Genomic DNA, 16,799 nt, shown 5'->3' on the forward strand with positions numbered 1-16,799 from the left:
CCAGCCACAAGGCTGCCGTAAAATACCGTGGCTCCCCACACACATTGTCCGAAGGGGCCTCTTCATTTCGATTTTACACTGAACAGCGCGCTTTGCGCCCAAACTCTAGGCTCAGCTGAAATTTTAATTGTGAAATCAAGCGATCGAGATGACAGCCTGGTAAGCAAAAAGCAAAAGGATGGACATTTGTCATGCGTAAGATTCCGGGCGGCTGGGATTTTCCCAGGCATGCGGGAGATTGACAGAGAGTGGGCCCTGAGCATTGACACGAAGTTCGACTGCTTCTCTTGGGTTCGTTAGCAAACAGCTAGACACGCGTCAGCCTGCAGTGGTGTTCATCATTCACTCCCGTAGTGGAGACCACAAGTCTGAGATTCACGTGCACGCACTCTGTTGCTCTTCTCCACGAATCAACGAGCATTGTAAAGCTACGCCTCGAGATCGAGCCAATATCATCTAGTGGCAAATAACGTGACTCTCGGACTTGTGGTCACCATCATGAAGACGCCTCGTGCCCGAAACCTTTGATTCGGTAGCCGGGCTTAGCGGAAAGACCCCTTAGTTGTTCCTTTTACATACCACGTCCCAAGCCTGCCTATGGTCAATGTTCGGCAGTGCAGTACTTGCTCGAGACCGAGCTGCCGAAATAGAGCTCCACACTGCAGGACAAGCGTGAGCACGCAGGAGCACGTTCCGTTGGCACAAGCGTGGCAAGGGCAATCGAGGAGCTGACAACATACCACAGGCTCAAGTGGGTCCAGACACTTCCTGCCGTCCTTGGGACGCATCCATATCTCTGTTAGTGACAAGTGGCTAAGGGGCTCAGGGTAAGGCACGACGCAATATTAATACATGTCGCAGTCAGATGCCAGGCGTACAAAGCTCGAAATACCCCGCGTCCTTGCTGCAACCCAACCCCTCCACAAATCTACCACCCTGGATACGGTGTGGTGTACATTGACCGCACTGCGTCTCTATTAACCTTATCGCGATGATGGTTTGCGCGACCTGCAAAGGCTTGCAAAAGAATTTGAACCCCGTGGATGGTGCCCAGGACATCGAAGCGGGCGCGCTGTACTGGGTCGATGCTTCAATGCCAGACCTTCGTACAAGTGCCGCTGATTGCCGCGCGTGTGGATTGCTCTTGCAAGGCATTCTGTTGCACCACGAGCGTTTCAGAAACGTGAAGGAAAATGACATCCGAATCACAGCAGAATCATTCAAACCAGTGCCCGAACGAAGCTCCCAAGATCACCTATCGGTCGAAGTTCGATGGCAGGAGCAGCACAGCGACGACCAAGAAGATGACGAGCACGGCAGTGCAGGCTGGCCGAACCTTAAGCTCGAATTCTTCACAGATGGAGGTACGTTTCCACTCCAAGCAACAGGCACTATGTTACCCATTCTTAATCTTCGTCATGTCCGAGAGCGTGCCGATCTCTTCTACAACAGGCTTAGTAAGAACGCGTGTGGCTGACCTTTGCAGATGGACAATCATCCTTCTCCGCAATTGGGCGAGGCCGTCAGATCTCAAGCCAGCCTCTGCAGGACACAGGCCTTGCCACGATTCGCAATCTACTTAAGTCCTGCCTCGCAACCCACTCGAAATGTCGACAACCCAAATCAACCACATTACCGAAACGAGTTTTAGATGTGTCAGGAACCGACTCGAAAAGTATACGTCTGCATGAGTCCGACTTCAACCAGGAAGAGAGCAGATACGAGTATGGAGAATACATTGCGCTTAGTCATATTTGGGGCACGGCAAAGAGCTTGCCAAAGAGTGCGACAAGAACGATACAATCGCACAAGAAGGGCATACCATGGACATCCTTACCAAGAGCGATCCAGGAGGCGATCGTTCTCACAAGAGCACTTGGATTTCGTTGGCTCTGGATTGATGCCTTCTGTCTCATCCAAGATGATGTTGCCTCCAGAATCGAGGAATCAATGACCATGGATCAAATCTTTGGCAATGCCTTCTTGACCATCGCAGCAACCTCTGCAACTGATAGCAGCACCCAACCTCTTTTTCCTGCCCAAGTGCAGCCCTTCAAGATCCAAGCGACTGACAATAAAGGTTCGGCTTTCAAAATATATGTCAGGGAACAGCCGAGTCATTACAGTTTCAAGGCACCTTTCGATGAAAGTGCGCATATGAATGATTGGGAGCTTCCCTTTAACATATCTGATCGTGCCAATCAGGATACGCCGTTGTTGAAACGAGCTTGGGCATTCATTGAACGTCTCCTTTCACCACGGATACTTCACTTCACAACGAGCGAGATGATCCTCGAATGCCGCGAAGGATATCAATGTGAGTGTGGAAGGATTGCTGACCCATTTCTCGATTCTCGGGCTACCGATTCGATCAAACAAGAGCTCGCACGAATGATCTGGGAGACGAACAGACGGCCATCGTTTGACGGAAACGTGCATGACCCGATGAACGGGATCGAGAGTGTCACCTCTCAGCTTGCCTCTACGACCCTTACCAACAGAGCAAGGAATATCTCGCAAAAGCGAGAAGAAGCACTCCAGCTTTGGAGCTACGTCGTCACAGAGTTTACAGCCAGGAACATGACTTACGACTCGGACAGACTGTTGGCTATAGCCAACATCGCGAACCAACTATCCCCCGCTCTTCATTCGGGCTACATTGCTGGTCAATGGTCATTTAGCACGATGGGATTGCTCTGGTATCCTAATGATAGCACCATATGCCGACGATCTAAACCTCTTCCTGGTCAAAATATTCCGAGCTGGTCTTGGGCATCGGTTGAAGGCTCTCCTATATTTTTTGACACCACTTCAGCAATGGATCTTGCGTGCAGGGCATCCTTCGCTTCGTCAGAGGAGGATATTGCAAGCTGGTCGCCACTGTCTGGACAAAGTATTGAGCTGTCAGCGGCTATGGCAACAGAAGTCACGTTCAACTCCATGGTATCAGCGGAAGGTGCTTCGTATCTTCTCTCGAGAAATGGTGTCGTAGTCGACTTCATGCCAGATGTACCTCTAGCTCGACACGACGAGCCATTGCGCGATGGCGAGACACTCACTTGCGTGTTGGTGAGCATGACATATCGGTCTTCAGTGATTGGCCTTGTGCTGCAACGATCCAACAGCAGTGGCATGTATCGCCGCGTCGGTCGCCTCGAATGCTACGAATGCTCAGGAACAGGCAACGACGAGATGAGCGAAGATGCGGAGGCACTCTTTGACCACTGGTTCCCTGATATTCAGGATATGTCGCAACTCGACAACTACCCATTGCAGCGTTTCACTGTTGTTTAGGCAGGCACATTTCTTATTGGTTTTTCTGCATCTTGAAAAGGTATAGATGCTGCGAGCGGCTCGCATTCGCTTATTGTGCTCTCGATACCCTTCACACTGGCTAGCGTTTAGCTTCGATACTTCTCCCGGAGTGGATTCATTGGAAAGCGGGAAGTTCAACATTGGTAACACAATTATTGGTTCTGGAGTGACTTCCTGCATGATTTCTGCATGATGAGTACATGCATCTCGCATGGTAGCCAAGCCGATCTAAATGTATTCACTCAAGCCCGGCACCCGCAGTAAGCGAGTACCAAACTTGATTCCACAATGCCAAGTGCACCGTTCCGTGCGACTTACTAGTGCATTGATTCCGATGGTACAGCAGTACTAGTGCCTTGTACAAACTCGGTACGTCGGGCTGATACATGATGTTAGTGCGGCTGCAGACCAGAGCCTGGGGCAGCCGTCTCGACTCCGCGGACTCGCTAAACGCATAACGAGCAACATGCATTCTAGTATGGTCAAGATGACGGTCTGTGGTCGGCGACATCGCTAAACTCACGAGGTCAGTGAGATGCCTAGGTCAGAACTGACAGCCCCCTTTCAAGGGTAGTACGTAGATCACATTTGAGACGATGCATGTCGATCATGCATGCAAGATGTCAATGAGTATTCATGCATCAGCGAGACCAAGAGTACCTGGGTAGCATCTTGGCAATGTGGCACCCGTTCTTGCATCCGCGGAAACGGATGGTTAGCACGTGTGGTTAGAGATAAGGTATCTATTTTGTCAACAACTAGGCAAGGTTGGTTAAGAAAAGACATCAAACACTCTCCTAGCTTGTGTGGGCCTTGCGCAGATACTAGAATTTAACATGCAAACAACCTACCCTCTTGCAAGTTCCATCATTGAGCTTAATTGAAATGATATTCTTCGATGCGTGGATTCTCGGGTCAGCGAATCTCATAGGAACTACTTTTTCTCGTGGCATTAAGCAGCCTGAGTAAGTACAAGGCTAGATTCATCTATATAGTAACTTCAGCAAGTCCAACTGCCGCCGCAGGCGGCCTAAGAACCTGTAAGAGGTCCCAATCGAACTGTCATGCTTGCCGCTACGTACCTAAAAAGTTTTCGCACTCATACAAAGTAGGAAAATGCATAAAGCGCTATAGAATACTTTTTTGCCTATAACATAGGTATTGCTTAGTCCAGTGTGATTCCAAAGCATTTTAATAGCTTTAGCTTTTATGTAAAAGTCAGTAGACTTACAGGTTGCTTGCCCGCTGTTTTCCCAGAAATGTGAGAGGCGTGGACGCATCAAGTGCACGTGGCACAAGATGCTCCAAGCTCCTTGACTCCAGCTTTTTGGGCCTTGGAACGCGACATCATTGCTTAGATCCAGCGCCCAAAGCACCAGCAACAAAACACACCCTCACATTCCGCTCCATCGCTTCAGGTTTCGCCAATAACTACAAACTTCTGTCCTTGTAGAGCAACACGAAATACACAAGATGTCTTTCCTCTTCGGCGGCCGCCCCCAGCTCTCCTCCGAGCAGAAGATTGCAGCAGCAGAGACCGAGATCGATATGGTGTCCGACATGTACAGCCGGTACGCATATCTTCCCTCAATTCCATCAGGGTCACCACTTCATCTACTGTTATTTCTGCTGCTCAGGTGCCAATGTGACTACTACAGCGCACACTCAACCCAACATCGCCCTCTTCACACTCGTACACATGTGCTAACTGGCTGGTGTCTAGTCTGCTCAAGTCCTGCTCCGCGAAATGTGTCGACACAGCGTATCGCGAAGCCGATCTTAACAAGGGCGAGTCGGTCTGCCTCGACCGCTGTGTGTCCAAGTTCTTCGAGGTCAATGTCAAGGTTAGCGAGAAGATGCAGGGTGAGGCGCAGGGGAAGCAGGGATTCCCCGGTGCAATGTGAGGCACTGGGTATGCAATGAGGACAAGAGGAAGCTAAGAAGAGAAGCAAATCGACATGACAGGCGGCATTGCAAATAAGCAATGGGCACAAATCCTGTGGCGCGAAGGATCTACACTCTGCCTCCGACTCGGCGCTCTGTGTTGCAACACCGATCACGTCTTAGTGTGGACTTGTACAATATGTATATCACATGCGCCGTTTAGCTTGGCCATCATGAATTGAAAAAGGTTACATAACAACGATTTGAGTGCAAGAGGGTGATGCAATGCCTCTGTCAGGCAGACGAGAGTAAGATATAAGGCTTGAGATTGTTGGAACTGCGCTGTACCTCAGCAAAGCTACAGGCCCTCAGTGAACTGTCGCGGCTTCAGGCAGCTGTTCCACATGAGCAAACGCAGCCTAAGATTCCCGACAGATCGATTCCACATTTTTTCAGGTGTGATATCGATCCTACTGCCAGCCACCAGGATAGTAGAGCGTATGATGAAACCTCCTTTGAAGTTCAGTCTCACATTATGAGGGTCAGCGTAGCTCGGCAACATATTATTCTCTAGTCGAACTTCCGAGTTCATATGAACACATTATTTCCCGCTTGACTTGGGTAGCCTCGTAACTCCAGCCGCGGTGATTAACTGCTTGATCGCCTGCATTGTCTCATTGTCGAAGCTAGGCTGACATAGCTTCTGCAACCGCTCCAGCTCGGTACCTGCGCACTGAGCTTTCAGGTCAGCGTCACGAGCATACTTCCAAGCTAGCTCAGCACTCAATTTTGCCTCCTTAGAGCACTCAACAGCCTGCAAGATAGCCTAGATAGTTCAACTTGTCAGTACGAATTCACACAGTATAACAGAATAGGCACGAAAGTAATGCTTACCTCTGCGATTTCGAGACCACGCAGTCGATCTGGAGACTCCTCTCCCATCGATGTAACATTATCGAGAATCCTGTGGACTAAGTCTGCTGTCTCGTGTTGTTCACTAGGCTTAGGTCCGTGAGGGAGCACTAGAGGGTCAGCGGATCGCGTGGCCTGACGACAGTCCTTTCGGTTTACTGTCTCGGTACTATTTGTATAAGACACAATTCCTTGTGCGGTTCGCGGTATAACTTCAGTTGGCCTTGATAAGCTGATCTTGGAAAAATTGGTAGAGTTTCTGATGCGCTGAGCTAGAGTACTTCCAGTAACGAAAGACCGTTCTGGACCCTGTTTTTTGGTTGATGGTAGCGTGGTTCCTGGGTCGCGCCTGTGAAAGATACTTCGAAGACTGCGCTTTTTCTTCATTTCTAGCGTGGCGTCAACTGTGGACTGCTTAGAATTCTGGTTATCCTTGCTGAATTTATCGCGAATCCCAGTACCGACGTCTTGCCTCAGAAGTTCTGTCTCTCCCGATCTAGAAGAACCTGATTTACAAACACTAGTTTGTGACAAAGTAGAATGTGCGAGTCTCGGCGTCTCTGAGCTAGGTGCACGTATCGAGGAAGGACTAACTCGAGCTTTGACACGCTTGGTCGATAGGAAAGATGAGTTGGTACTGCCTATGACCGTCGGATTCTCCAGCTCGGAACTTGTAGACCTTTGGGCTGTCTGTGTCATGAGTTGCTGCTTTCGAAATACTGGCCTCAACGATCCGACAGCAGAGTCATGGACTTGCATCTGCACCCTATTGTAGAGCGTTGTGGAATTGCACCCAGATTCCTAGCATGTGAATTAGCTGTGAATCAATGCAAGCATTGGATTAACTTACACTACCGTCTTTTTGGTTCTCATTAAACACCTGAGGCATAGTGTCTGGCTTAGACTGCGAGGATGATGTTTTTTGCCAAGCCTCGAATGATCTTCGAGGCTTTGCTCGAGATGAGATCGGCCGATCATGCTCCTCTATGAATCTGATTGGTGAAGGAATGTCTATAGCCGCATGGTTCTCAGGAGAGGTCTCTGTGTTGACTCCCTGAGGTAGCTGCATGGACCTGATCGGTGTGATCTTAAATGACCGGCCCTCTAAGATTTCCATGGCTGTTGATGACGGCATCGGTGTGCGTGGGCTGGTGGAAGAAGCCATCTGTACGATCAACTGCCGAGATACCCGTCCAGCTAAAGTACTAACGGTACGCTCGTGAAAGTTTGGCTCTAAATTCTGCTCAGGTAAGGCTGGTGTTGCAGAAACGGGGTCACACCGACCGAGAAGTACTGCATCTGCATCTGCAGAGATTCTCAGAGTCGGACCAGATCCAGTACTGGACGAAGGGCACGAGAGGCGTTTGACTCGAACGCTACCTTCATAACGAATCTCGGATTCATTATCGAAAGACGACTCGTCAGCCAGGTTCCATGTAGAAGCACTATTGATCAAGCCGTAGTTATGCTGTATCATGTTTGCGTTGTCGAACAGTGCGAGTGTAGTGGCTTCCGGTTCAGCGGTATGACAGTGTGAGATCTCACTGGTTTCCCCGTTGTCCAATTGCTCATCACTAGTGCGCTCGGTCATATTTTCGATCTCTGACCACCTGTTGAAGCCTACAGTGATGTGTTGGAATGATGCAGATGGAGGCAGGGCAGGAAGCTCTTCTGTTGCAGCGTCTGGGGACGGTAAAAGACTACGCTTGGAACTAGTACGAGGTGGGATGGCCACGCATGGCGAAGCTCGCTGCTTTTGGGGAAGCAAACTATCAACAGCTACCTCGTTCACCGTCGAAAATGCGTGGAAGGGTTGCGCATAGGGGTTCGTGGAGCTGAGGGGGCGCGCTTCTCTTGTCTGGTTAAATTCGTGGCTGGACCTCTTTTCCTCGGTAGAAGTCTGCGACAGTGTGCACTTCTCAATTGAGAAGGATGTGATGGCTCGGCTCCTGGGCATAGGTGTAGCGTTCTCTTCGAGTGCCCAGCCTCCAGAGATGCTGCGCTGTGATGGCTTGTCATCAGTCAAGGGAGTGGATTGTTGTGACGGTGAGACATTCTCAGGTCGAAGTATCGGCCACTGTTCATCTGTAGGAGTGCCGGCTTCTGCGTCAACGAGTGTGCGCTGGGCTTTGAGTGGGCTTGCTGGATTCACAATCTGCGCGATGGGCGGACTAGGCAGTGGCTTGTTGCAGCTGAGTGGAGTTGTAGTCTTGCAAGAGTTCTGCCTAGTTAGTTGCAGTGACAATATATGAAGAATACATGCTTACTGCGTTTAACGGCACAGTAATCGCAGTAGGTTGGTGCCCACCTCTAGCACGTGGCGAGACTGCAAGCGGCGTCGTGAGCCTGCAGTTGTGTGCATAGGTTTTTGAGAACGTGCTTTGTGTGGGCGTCGTCTTACGCGGAAGTTTGGATGTCGGCGCGGGCGACCTGGCGTTGGACGTGGCAGATAGAACTGTGTAGCATGGCGATCCAGTCGTACTTACAGAGAAGGGACTGCGACGGCCTGCACTGCGGGATTGCTGAAGCTTGGGAGGACTCGGGATTCTCGAACCCTCTTTAGTAAGACTGAAGCCAGGCTGTCGCGGGGTTGAGTCCGTGTCGAAGAGAGGTGCCGGCATTGTGAAGCTCGCTGTCTGTGGTGGTAGTGTGAGTCAAGTTGTATGGAGCAAAGAGGGTGAGAACTTGACGGCAAACTGATGCATGTTGTTAGTGAACACTCGAGGTGGGGCCGCGTGTCAATGCGTGTGGCATGATAGTGAAGGTGAATGTTGGTTCTTGGCGGAGCCGTCAAAGACAGACGATCAATCATGAAGGCACTTGGTTGCATGTCCAACAGCCAGGGCCCCGCAGTCTGCGTGGAATTCCATTAAACCAGGCAAGAGCCACCCAAGGCTTCTTCGCTCTAAGATACCAAGCGCTTTCTGCTCATCAATCTCGTAACTTGGTATTGCGCCAGAACCCCCTGTGGACAGCTGGAGACGGTGCTCATACATTGCACTTAGTGAGTATGAGATCGGCAGAGATGCTACTAATATTTACTGTGATCTTGAATGCCTGCAATGGCTGCAAGCACTGCCTCGCTAGAAGTTCACGATGTCGCAACGAGTCATCGCACACGCGCGAACAACCCGTTCAGCTCAAGTACTGCATCACCTAGGGGACTCTTACTTCCCAACGATTCGGAAGGCGTCGTCCTGTTACCAGCATGGGGTCACCGATTTGATGAAGAAGTGGTATCGATTTCGATGTTCGATAGGAGGACCAAACGTAGACGGTCTGATGACGTAAAATTCGACGAAGGAGCTCGGGCCACGACTCCAGACCACTCGACACGTCGAGCTCAGTAGGCCTTTCCGACATCACGACGCGCAATTGGCGTCCACAGACCTCGACCCATGGCGCTGAAGACGTATAAAGAAATGAAGGAGGCGTGGGTGACAGGTCACACCGGTAGCTCTGTCGCCGATGTGAACAGCGTTTCCCTTGCCATGCCTGTACCGTACACATTCTACCAAATGCTAAGAAAGGCTCGGCTGACGCCCTTCTCTAGTTAAGCATTCTGCTATGGTCCGTACTACAACAACGACTTCGATTGTTCATTCCATATACGCCTGCAGCCTGCTTTGTCGACTTTCTCCTCAATTGCGCCGCAACGCTCTGTGCCACGACCGTGTACTCCTCATCGCCATGGACCCTGAATATCCTGCTGCTATTGCCAGCGGCGGGCCTCATCGTTCTCGAACAGCCGGCGGTAGTCAAGCGAGATGTATCACGATCGCTGAAGAAAGACAAATCTGCAGATACTAGGCTCGATGATTTACCAGTGAAGCCCTTCATAACACATTATCGGGGTGCCATGATGGTTATGACCTGTATCGCTATACTGGCTGTAGACTTCCCTGTCTTTCCACGGCGCTTTGCAAAAGTTGAAAACTGGGGTACATCATTGATGGACATGGGTGTAGGGTCATTTGTCTTCACGGCTGGCGTGGTCTCTGCTCGATCAGCACTCAAAGAGGGCTCTGGCAGAAGATCACCGCTCTCCAAACGCTTGATCATATCCTTTAGACATGCCATACCACTGCTCATCCTTGGTATCATCCGATTCGTTTCAGTGAAAGGCCTGGACTACGCCGAACATGTCTCAGAGTACGGGGTACACTGGAACTTCTTCTTCACGCTCGGTTTTCTGCCTCCTTTTGCCGCTTTACTGCAAAGTGTTTTCAACCTTGTACCTTCCTATATGGTCCTCTCATGCATACTTGCAGGGCTGTATGAGCTGGCTCTAGACAACACATCTCTTGGCGCCTTCATCCTGGTAGCACCGCGAACGGATCTGTTCTCCAAGAACCGTGAAGGCATCTTCTCCTTCATCGGATATCTTGCCATCTTTCTCGCTGGCCAGTCTCTGGGTTTATCTGCTCTTCCTAGACAGCAGGCACTTCCTAAGGGGGCCCCAATTCTGACAAAATTGCGCCACACGGCACTCGGGCGATTGGCCCTGATCTCTACTGTCTGGACAGCTCTCTTCTATGTCTCGACTAGCCACTATGGTCTCCGGCTTTCTGTATCTCGACGACTCGCCAATCTTCCCTACTTCTTGTGGGTATCATCTTTCAACAGTTATCAAATCACTATTGTCTGCGCTATCGAGGCCCTTCTCTTTCCCAACATCCACAAGGCTTCTAGCAGAGAAGAGGAAACACAGAGAGTCAGGGATGCTACAAGCACGGTTCTGTACGCTTTTAATCGCAATGGTCTTGCGGTCTTCTTAGCTGCCAACCTCCTCACGGGTCTTGTCAACATGACGATGCCGACGCTTCACATGGGCGTTTTGCAGTCGATCGCCGTACTTGGTGCGTACATCGCGACCGTCGCTGGTCTCGCTATCGGCTTGGACAGGTTCAACATTTCCATAAAACTGTGAACGTGGTAGATACCCTCATTCAGACTAATACATTCGAATTGAGCTTGATCTCAGTCGACGAAGAGTGCTTCATTTACTTCAGCTTCGTGAGCGTCGCTAGTTCATTGATACACATCATGACTAGTCCGAGATCTTCGGGGGCATACTTATCTATCACCGGGTTGTCATCGTAATGCTAATGTCCTCTTTCGTGACAATTGTGGAAACACTCCTGCCATGCTTTCGAGTTGCAATCAACCGTTCCAGTCGTGTTGCACCGCGCAATGTAGCTGATAGTGAAGGAGTAAGTGATGAGTCTTCTGGGCGTTCCGAAGAATCCAATTGCGTCGCCTACTTACAAACCATCTTTGTGCGCCCAAGGCTTGGCCTTGGAGTAAGCTCGATTTCCAGGTTCAGAAGAACGGCAACCGTTCTATCTTGCCCTTACGAGAGGCATCTTTGATCCCTTCATGGTACACAGGTCCTAGATGTGCACGCGTCATCCCCTGTATATCTCTAATGTGTTTCTCTTCGCCACAAAGCATGGACACATTGTGGACGTCCTTCTATTCGGTGTTCAGTCTCGAAGAGGATTTGGATATACCACAAAACAGAGAAGGCCAAACAGTCTTGGAACATGCAATCGTCGGATGATCGGGTTTTGTAGATAGAGTTGCATGGTCGCATCTGTACTTGTTATTGTGAGGTGTCGCACGTGATAGCGTGATTTCGCATTTCGCGCTTTCCCTCTCCACAATCGTCCAGCTCGACATCACTAACAAGCACACTTTGCCTCGCACATCAGCATTTGCACACATACACTACACTCAATGCCGCCGTGCAAATCAGGATGTCGACGCCGCAAGCCAAACGCCGCAGGCTGAACGATGCAACGAGCACGCTAAAGAAGCCGTTCAAGTCACCATTCCGGACACCACTCAGGCCCAACATTGGCTCTGACCCCCCCTCCTCTGATCCCCCTGACATCAGTTCACCCGCAAAATCTGTCTCGTACGCAACCCCGCTCACGACATCCCACAAAGCTCCAAGCGTACCGACACAACCTCTGGCAGATGCTGTTGCAACAACGCCTGCATCATTACAAACACGCTTTGTCAAGCTGCATGCCTCACAACATAACGGTTCTACACCTTTGAATCTCATTCCAAAGAAGACTGCGCCAAGGAAGAAGCCATCGAAGCCGTCCCTCACGCGAGAGTTGATGCAGTTGCGCAACGAGATACAGATCCTGTCACAAGCTCACGCACTCGCTGTTTCTGCCAAGGACGAAAATCTACAGATACTCATTGATAGGTGGCGGGCTGCGAGCCGCGCTGCAGCCGAAGAGCTCTTTGGCAGTACACGCGACCGCGTAAATAGGATGGGCGGTGTAGGCGCCTGGAAGGAGCGAGAAAGGGAAGCAAAAGAGCGGACAATGAAGTGGGATCTCGAGGAGAAAGAGGCCGAGAGGGAGAAAGTGGAAGCGGCCAGAGAAAACGGCGAGATTGGGGACGAAGCGTACGACAAATACGCCGAGATGGCAGAGGAGCAGGGCCAGTGTGAGGAAGGAGAACACACGTCAAAAGGAGCCGACGACGACGTACGTCAAGACCCCACATCAATTGTTGGCTATACTAACCTCAACAGTCGTTCACGATGGACATGATGCTCAAGACACTCAACATCGATTTGCGACTGATCGGTTACAACAAGGAGGCACAGCGTTGGGATGGGTAAAAGGGCACTCAGATGATTCTGAAACTCGACACTGCGATGTGTACGCGACTCAGGCCTTGACCCGACCGTGTCTGCTCGAAGTTTCGTAAACCCCACTTTCAACCTGCATACCCACAGTGTGTCGCAAGGGATACTATCGTCACGAATGTGTTCAGCATAAGTCTTCCATTGTTTGAATGTAGACTTGTTAGTGGGCATTCGGGGAAAATAACCCCATACATACAAAACCCAAGAGCATCAAGTAGCCGATTCAGTTGTGTGACGTCATAGTCTCTGTGCTCCTGTTGCTCCCGAAAAGATGAGTGGCTCGGCACACCACCGAGATGAACCACAATTGATCCACTTACCGCCAGACTGTACGACTAAAGACTTATCTCCTAACACCACTCGCAGCATTAGAAATCAAAGAATTCTTATGAAGGGAATATTTGGACACCATAGCTTGTGACATGTATTTCCAAACTCGGCACGATCCATGACCACGGAACTTTCGATCAGCAATCACGATGTCTCTCAAAAACCAAAATGTTCTGATCACAGGCGCCTCCATGGGCATTGGCGCCGCGATTGCCAAACGTCTTGCGTCCGAATCTGCCAATTTGATACTTTTTGCACGCTCAGAAGACAAGCTCGACAGCGTGGCCCACGAATGCAAGAGCATGCAATCAAGCATCAAGGTGCATACGACAAGCGTAGACGTCAGCGATCACGAATCCATGAGAAAGGCAGTTTCAAACGCAGTAAACAAGCTGGGCCCTATCGATATCCTTATCAACAATGCAGGCCTCGCTGTGGGTGCACCTAATAGGTTTCCCGACTTGACGATCGACCAGATCACTACCATGAGTGGTACCAACATCAATGGTTTTATGTTCGCAACGTACGCAGCTCTTAATGAGGGCAAGATGAAGGAAAGGAACATGGGCACAATCCTCAATGTCACTAGCGTAACTGGGCTCGAGGTCCCTCCCTTCCCTGGCGAGGCGGTATATCATGCCAGCAAAGCGTTCCAGGAGGCTTTCAGCAATGTTCTTAGGACGGAGCTTGTAGGGACGGATATCAAGGTCCTGGCATTAAGACCGGGAGTTGTCGCAACAAACTTCCATGAATTACGGTACGTTGCAGTTATATTAATTCTCGGTAACAATTCATCCTATGTACAACTTTGGCTGACAATGCTCTAGTGTTGGTTACGACAAGGGTCAATATGACAACTTCATGGATGGCTTTGAGCCACTTATCGCAGAGGACATTGCGGAGGGTACAGTATTTATGCTGAATCAGAAGGACAGGATCAGTGTCAAGTCGTTAGATATTGTCCCTACTGCGCAAAGGAGCCTGCAGGTCATCGATAAAACGTGGAATGAGAGAGGTGGAAGGAGGAAGAAGACGGAACTGTGATTTAAGAGCATACGGATGCTTCAGTAGTCGCAAAAGTCTCATAAAGCATGGCACGTGAACACTGTTCAACACGGAAAATACTCAACCTTGTCCCCATGGCACGTTTGTATTCGGGTAACCGCCCCAGCCTATGACAAGGCCACGAGATACAACCTCCTTGTTAAAGACGCGTATATTGAAAATTGAAAAACGACGTAACTTTCGATCAGCGCGCTAGGAATCGTGTATCTAGACCTAAGAAGAGAGGCAACAATGGATCAAGCTGGAAGAACGCCACAGGAGCTGCTGCGCCACAGAAGCCACAGCGCTCGGGCCCGCTTTCCAGCTCGTCATCTCTGATTCGTCACGCAAACCGACCCATTGACGTAGGCGCTTCAAGCAAGCAAGCAGGCCCGCAAGGTTGCGACATACTGAGTGCTTGGCTTGGGCTCCTTCCAGGGCTGTAAATCGGTTGCTGCGAACCAACACAGCCCCCAGATTGGCCACCTGCACTTCCCTTCTCGTATATATTCTTCTCCTCGATTCACGCCTATACCTACCTACGCCTCGCAGCAACCCCTCTTCCTCAGACATAAACTACAGACGTCTAAACATCATGAGTGGCCATGGCGATCCCAGACTTCTCTACACAATTGGAGGCATCAAAGCCTACCACATTCAGCAGGGTGAGGAGACGTCCCTCACACCCTCAGGACCGCAAACGCTCTCTCTGCTTATGGTCCCTACCAACTCACCATTCGCCGATCTTAGCAGTACACGGCCGCAGAGCGAAGCGCCCGAGGAGGATTTCTACCTACACTTGAACCTGCCACCCGAGCTCGACCTCCCTCTTCCTGCTACCACGCAGATCTACCATCAGCCACCCCATAGTTATCTCATCCCACGATGGGACCTAGGTCCAGAGAGTGGCGCCTTCACAAGAATCGAGTTCCCCGCGATCGGCAAGGGACCTGGCGCTGTCACGCAGGAGGATATCGATACGTTCGAGACCATCTTGGCTCAATGCACTGCTTTTCTGGAACGCGCACAAAACCCCTATCCGTCTGAGAAGGGTGGTCACAAAGCCTACAATCCCCAGGACTACGCGCCTGGCCAGAGTCACGCAAGTGCCGGTGTAGCAGGGTCTAGCAAGCAGCAGCAACATGGCGAGATTGTCTTGATAGACGAAGAAAACGGCAGCGTAGTCGGCGAATTGGCCGAAGGTGCTCAGATCGTTGAGGATCCCAGACTCCAAGCTGGATCGAAGAGTAAGTCGCTACCCTACTCTTGGCACGTCATTACCTTACCGCTAACGTAGATCCAGATCCAGTCGAGATTGTTGTCTCTGCCGACGGCAAGCGTATCGATGTTAAACCTCTTTCTGAAGACTACCTATCGATGGCCCGCCATCCTGCGTATAAGAACTCGACACTCGTCCAGAACTCGGCTGCTGCGTCACGTTTGATTGTCACTGGGTCTAGCTACCTTAGCAACATGATGGTGTCTGGTGCAGAGGGCTTTATCAACAAAACTAGGCCGAACGAGAAGCCCATGGTCTTCAAGCCCGCAACGCACGAACGCGTTCGAAAAATCAATACGATGACCACCGGTGTCGCTGGTTTCTCGGCTAAGACAGTTGGTACAATCGGCAAGCACGCACAGAACTTCGCCGCCGGTCTCGCGGGCCACAAGAATTCGCAGCACAAAAGTTTGAATGCAGATGGCACAGTAAACGAAAACTACAAGCCAGGTCTGCTCAATAAGAGTTTGATTGCGTGGTCGACCATTGGCGACGGTCTCGCTCACTCGGGCAAACAGATCCTCACCTCTGGTGGTGCTGCAGCTAGTGCTGCTGTTGGTCACAGATGGGGCGCAGAAGCTGGAAGTTTGACAGGCGATCTCGCTGGGGGAGTCAAGAACGTAGGCCTTGTCTACATCGACGTCACGGGCGTGACTCGTCGCGGTATAATCAAGAGCGTCGCCAAGGGCATGGTTGTTGGCAAGGTAAAGAACAAGAAAGGCCAAGAGCAGACCATTATGGTCGGCGGTGGTGATGGTGGCTCCATTACACCAGGCACTGCTACTAAGCTCAACCCCATGGACAGCGCTAGCAACACTGGCCTGCCACCCAATACATCGAGCAGCAACCCTGCTGGTCAGGTCAGCTTTGGCAACCAGCCGCCACCAAGCTACAGGACCGGTGTCGGTGAGAGTCTCGAGGGTCAGCCAGCATATCAGGGTTACCCGAACGAGAAGAGGTGAAGTGATGCTGTGTAGGAAGCAGTGGTATGATTGCAGGGAGAATTCACGAGTAATGACGTTGCTATCCATAGTTTACAATTAAGGCAATATCACGAGTCTGTTTATGTATTCGAGTACAGACGATAACTTACCGGATTCTTATGGTACGTACTTTGGCCGTATCCAGCTCTGAATCTTGTAATCCCTCTACAGTTTACAGTCCTTCTTACTTCAACATCCACGTCACGTTCCTCCAGGCCAGAGTCTACATTCTAGCGTTGCCAAATGAAGCGTTGTATACTGGGACACAGTCATCACAATCTCTCTTGTCGGTGTTACTTCCCCATCTGCTTTTTGACACGTACCGCGAGTCTAGACCTTGAAGACTTCAATATCGGGTTAACAGTTCAGTGTGTTCGAT

At 50.6% G+C, this 16,799-nt stretch overlaps 7 protein-coding genes across 7 annotated transcripts; 6 read left to right on the forward strand and 1 right to left on the reverse strand.

Annotated features, from left to right (window-relative positions):
* The first annotated feature begins 890 nt into the window (after positions 1-890).
* C7974DRAFT_116392 (heterokaryon incompatibility protein-domain-containing protein) lies at positions 891-3,424 on the forward strand. The gene is made up of 2 exons (XM_046135077.1): positions 891-1,364; positions 1,487-3,424. The coding sequence occupies exons 1-2, from the start codon at positions 992-994 to the stop codon at positions 3,292-3,294; spliced, it is 2,181 nt and encodes a 726-aa protein (XP_046002055.1). The 5' UTR covers positions 891-991; the 3' UTR covers positions 3,295-3,424.
* A 1,240-nt stretch (positions 3,425-4,664) lies between these two features.
* C7974DRAFT_386721 (putative mitochondrial intermembrane space translocase subunit Tim10) lies at positions 4,665-5,458 on the forward strand. Its single transcript, XM_046141088.1, has 2 exons — positions 4,665-4,886; positions 5,039-5,458. The coding sequence occupies exons 1-2, from the start codon at positions 4,789-4,791 to the stop codon at positions 5,217-5,219; spliced, it is 279 nt and encodes a 92-aa protein (XP_046002056.1). The 5' UTR covers positions 4,665-4,788; the 3' UTR covers positions 5,220-5,458.
* Positions 5,459-5,561: 103 nt separating this feature from the next.
* C7974DRAFT_386722 (uncharacterized protein) lies at positions 5,562-7,765 on the reverse strand. Its single transcript, XM_046141089.1, has 3 exons — positions 6,962-7,765; positions 6,094-6,912; positions 5,562-6,025 (listed from the first exon to the last, which is right to left on the reverse strand). Exons 1-3 carry the CDS (start codon positions 7,700-7,702, stop codon positions 5,801-5,803), a joined length of 1,785 nt encoding a protein of 594 aa, XP_046002057.1. The 5' UTR covers positions 7,703-7,765; the 3' UTR covers positions 5,562-5,800.
* Positions 7,766-9,509: 1,744 nt separating this feature from the next.
* On the forward strand, positions 9,510-11,041 carry C7974DRAFT_431340 (GPI-anchored wall transfer protein 1; the record flags this gene model as incomplete). Its single annotated transcript, XM_046144769.1, has 2 exons — positions 9,510-9,608; positions 9,665-11,041. The coding sequence occupies 2 exons, from the start codon at positions 9,510-9,512 to the stop codon at positions 11,039-11,041; spliced, it is 1,476 nt and encodes a 491-aa protein (XP_046002058.1).
* A 752-nt stretch (positions 11,042-11,793) lies between these two features.
* On the forward strand, positions 11,794-13,074 carry C7974DRAFT_328920 (uncharacterized protein). The gene is made up of 2 exons (XM_046139043.1): positions 11,794-12,620; positions 12,668-13,074. The coding sequence occupies exons 1-2, from the start codon at positions 11,871-11,873 to the stop codon at positions 12,755-12,757; spliced, it is 840 nt and encodes a 279-aa protein (XP_046002059.1). The 5' UTR covers positions 11,794-11,870; the 3' UTR covers positions 12,758-13,074.
* On the forward strand, positions 13,075-14,503 carry C7974DRAFT_386727 (short chain dehydrogenase/ reductase-like protein). Its single transcript, XM_046141090.1, has 2 exons — positions 13,075-13,871; positions 13,942-14,503. The coding sequence occupies exons 1-2, from the start codon at positions 13,264-13,266 to the stop codon at positions 14,156-14,158; spliced, it is 825 nt and encodes a 274-aa protein (XP_046002060.1). The 5' UTR covers positions 13,075-13,263; the 3' UTR covers positions 14,159-14,503.
* A 12-nt stretch (positions 14,504-14,515) lies between these two features.
* Positions 14,516-16,684, forward strand: C7974DRAFT_116565 (senescence-associated protein-domain-containing protein). Its single transcript, XM_046135078.1, has 2 exons — positions 14,516-15,405; positions 15,456-16,684. Exons 1-2 carry the CDS (start codon positions 14,754-14,756, stop codon positions 16,397-16,399), a joined length of 1,596 nt encoding a protein of 531 aa, XP_046002061.1. The 5' UTR covers positions 14,516-14,753; the 3' UTR covers positions 16,400-16,684.
* The last annotated feature ends 115 nt before the right edge of the window (positions 16,685-16,799 follow it).

Source organism: Boeremia exigua (assembly GCF_020726555.1).
Source record: "Boeremia exigua strain MPI-SDFR-AT-0100 chromosome Unknown C7974scaffold_2, whole genome shotgun sequence".
Lineage (NCBI taxonomy): Eukaryota > Fungi > Ascomycota > Dothideomycetes > Pleosporales > Didymellaceae > Boeremia > Boeremia exigua.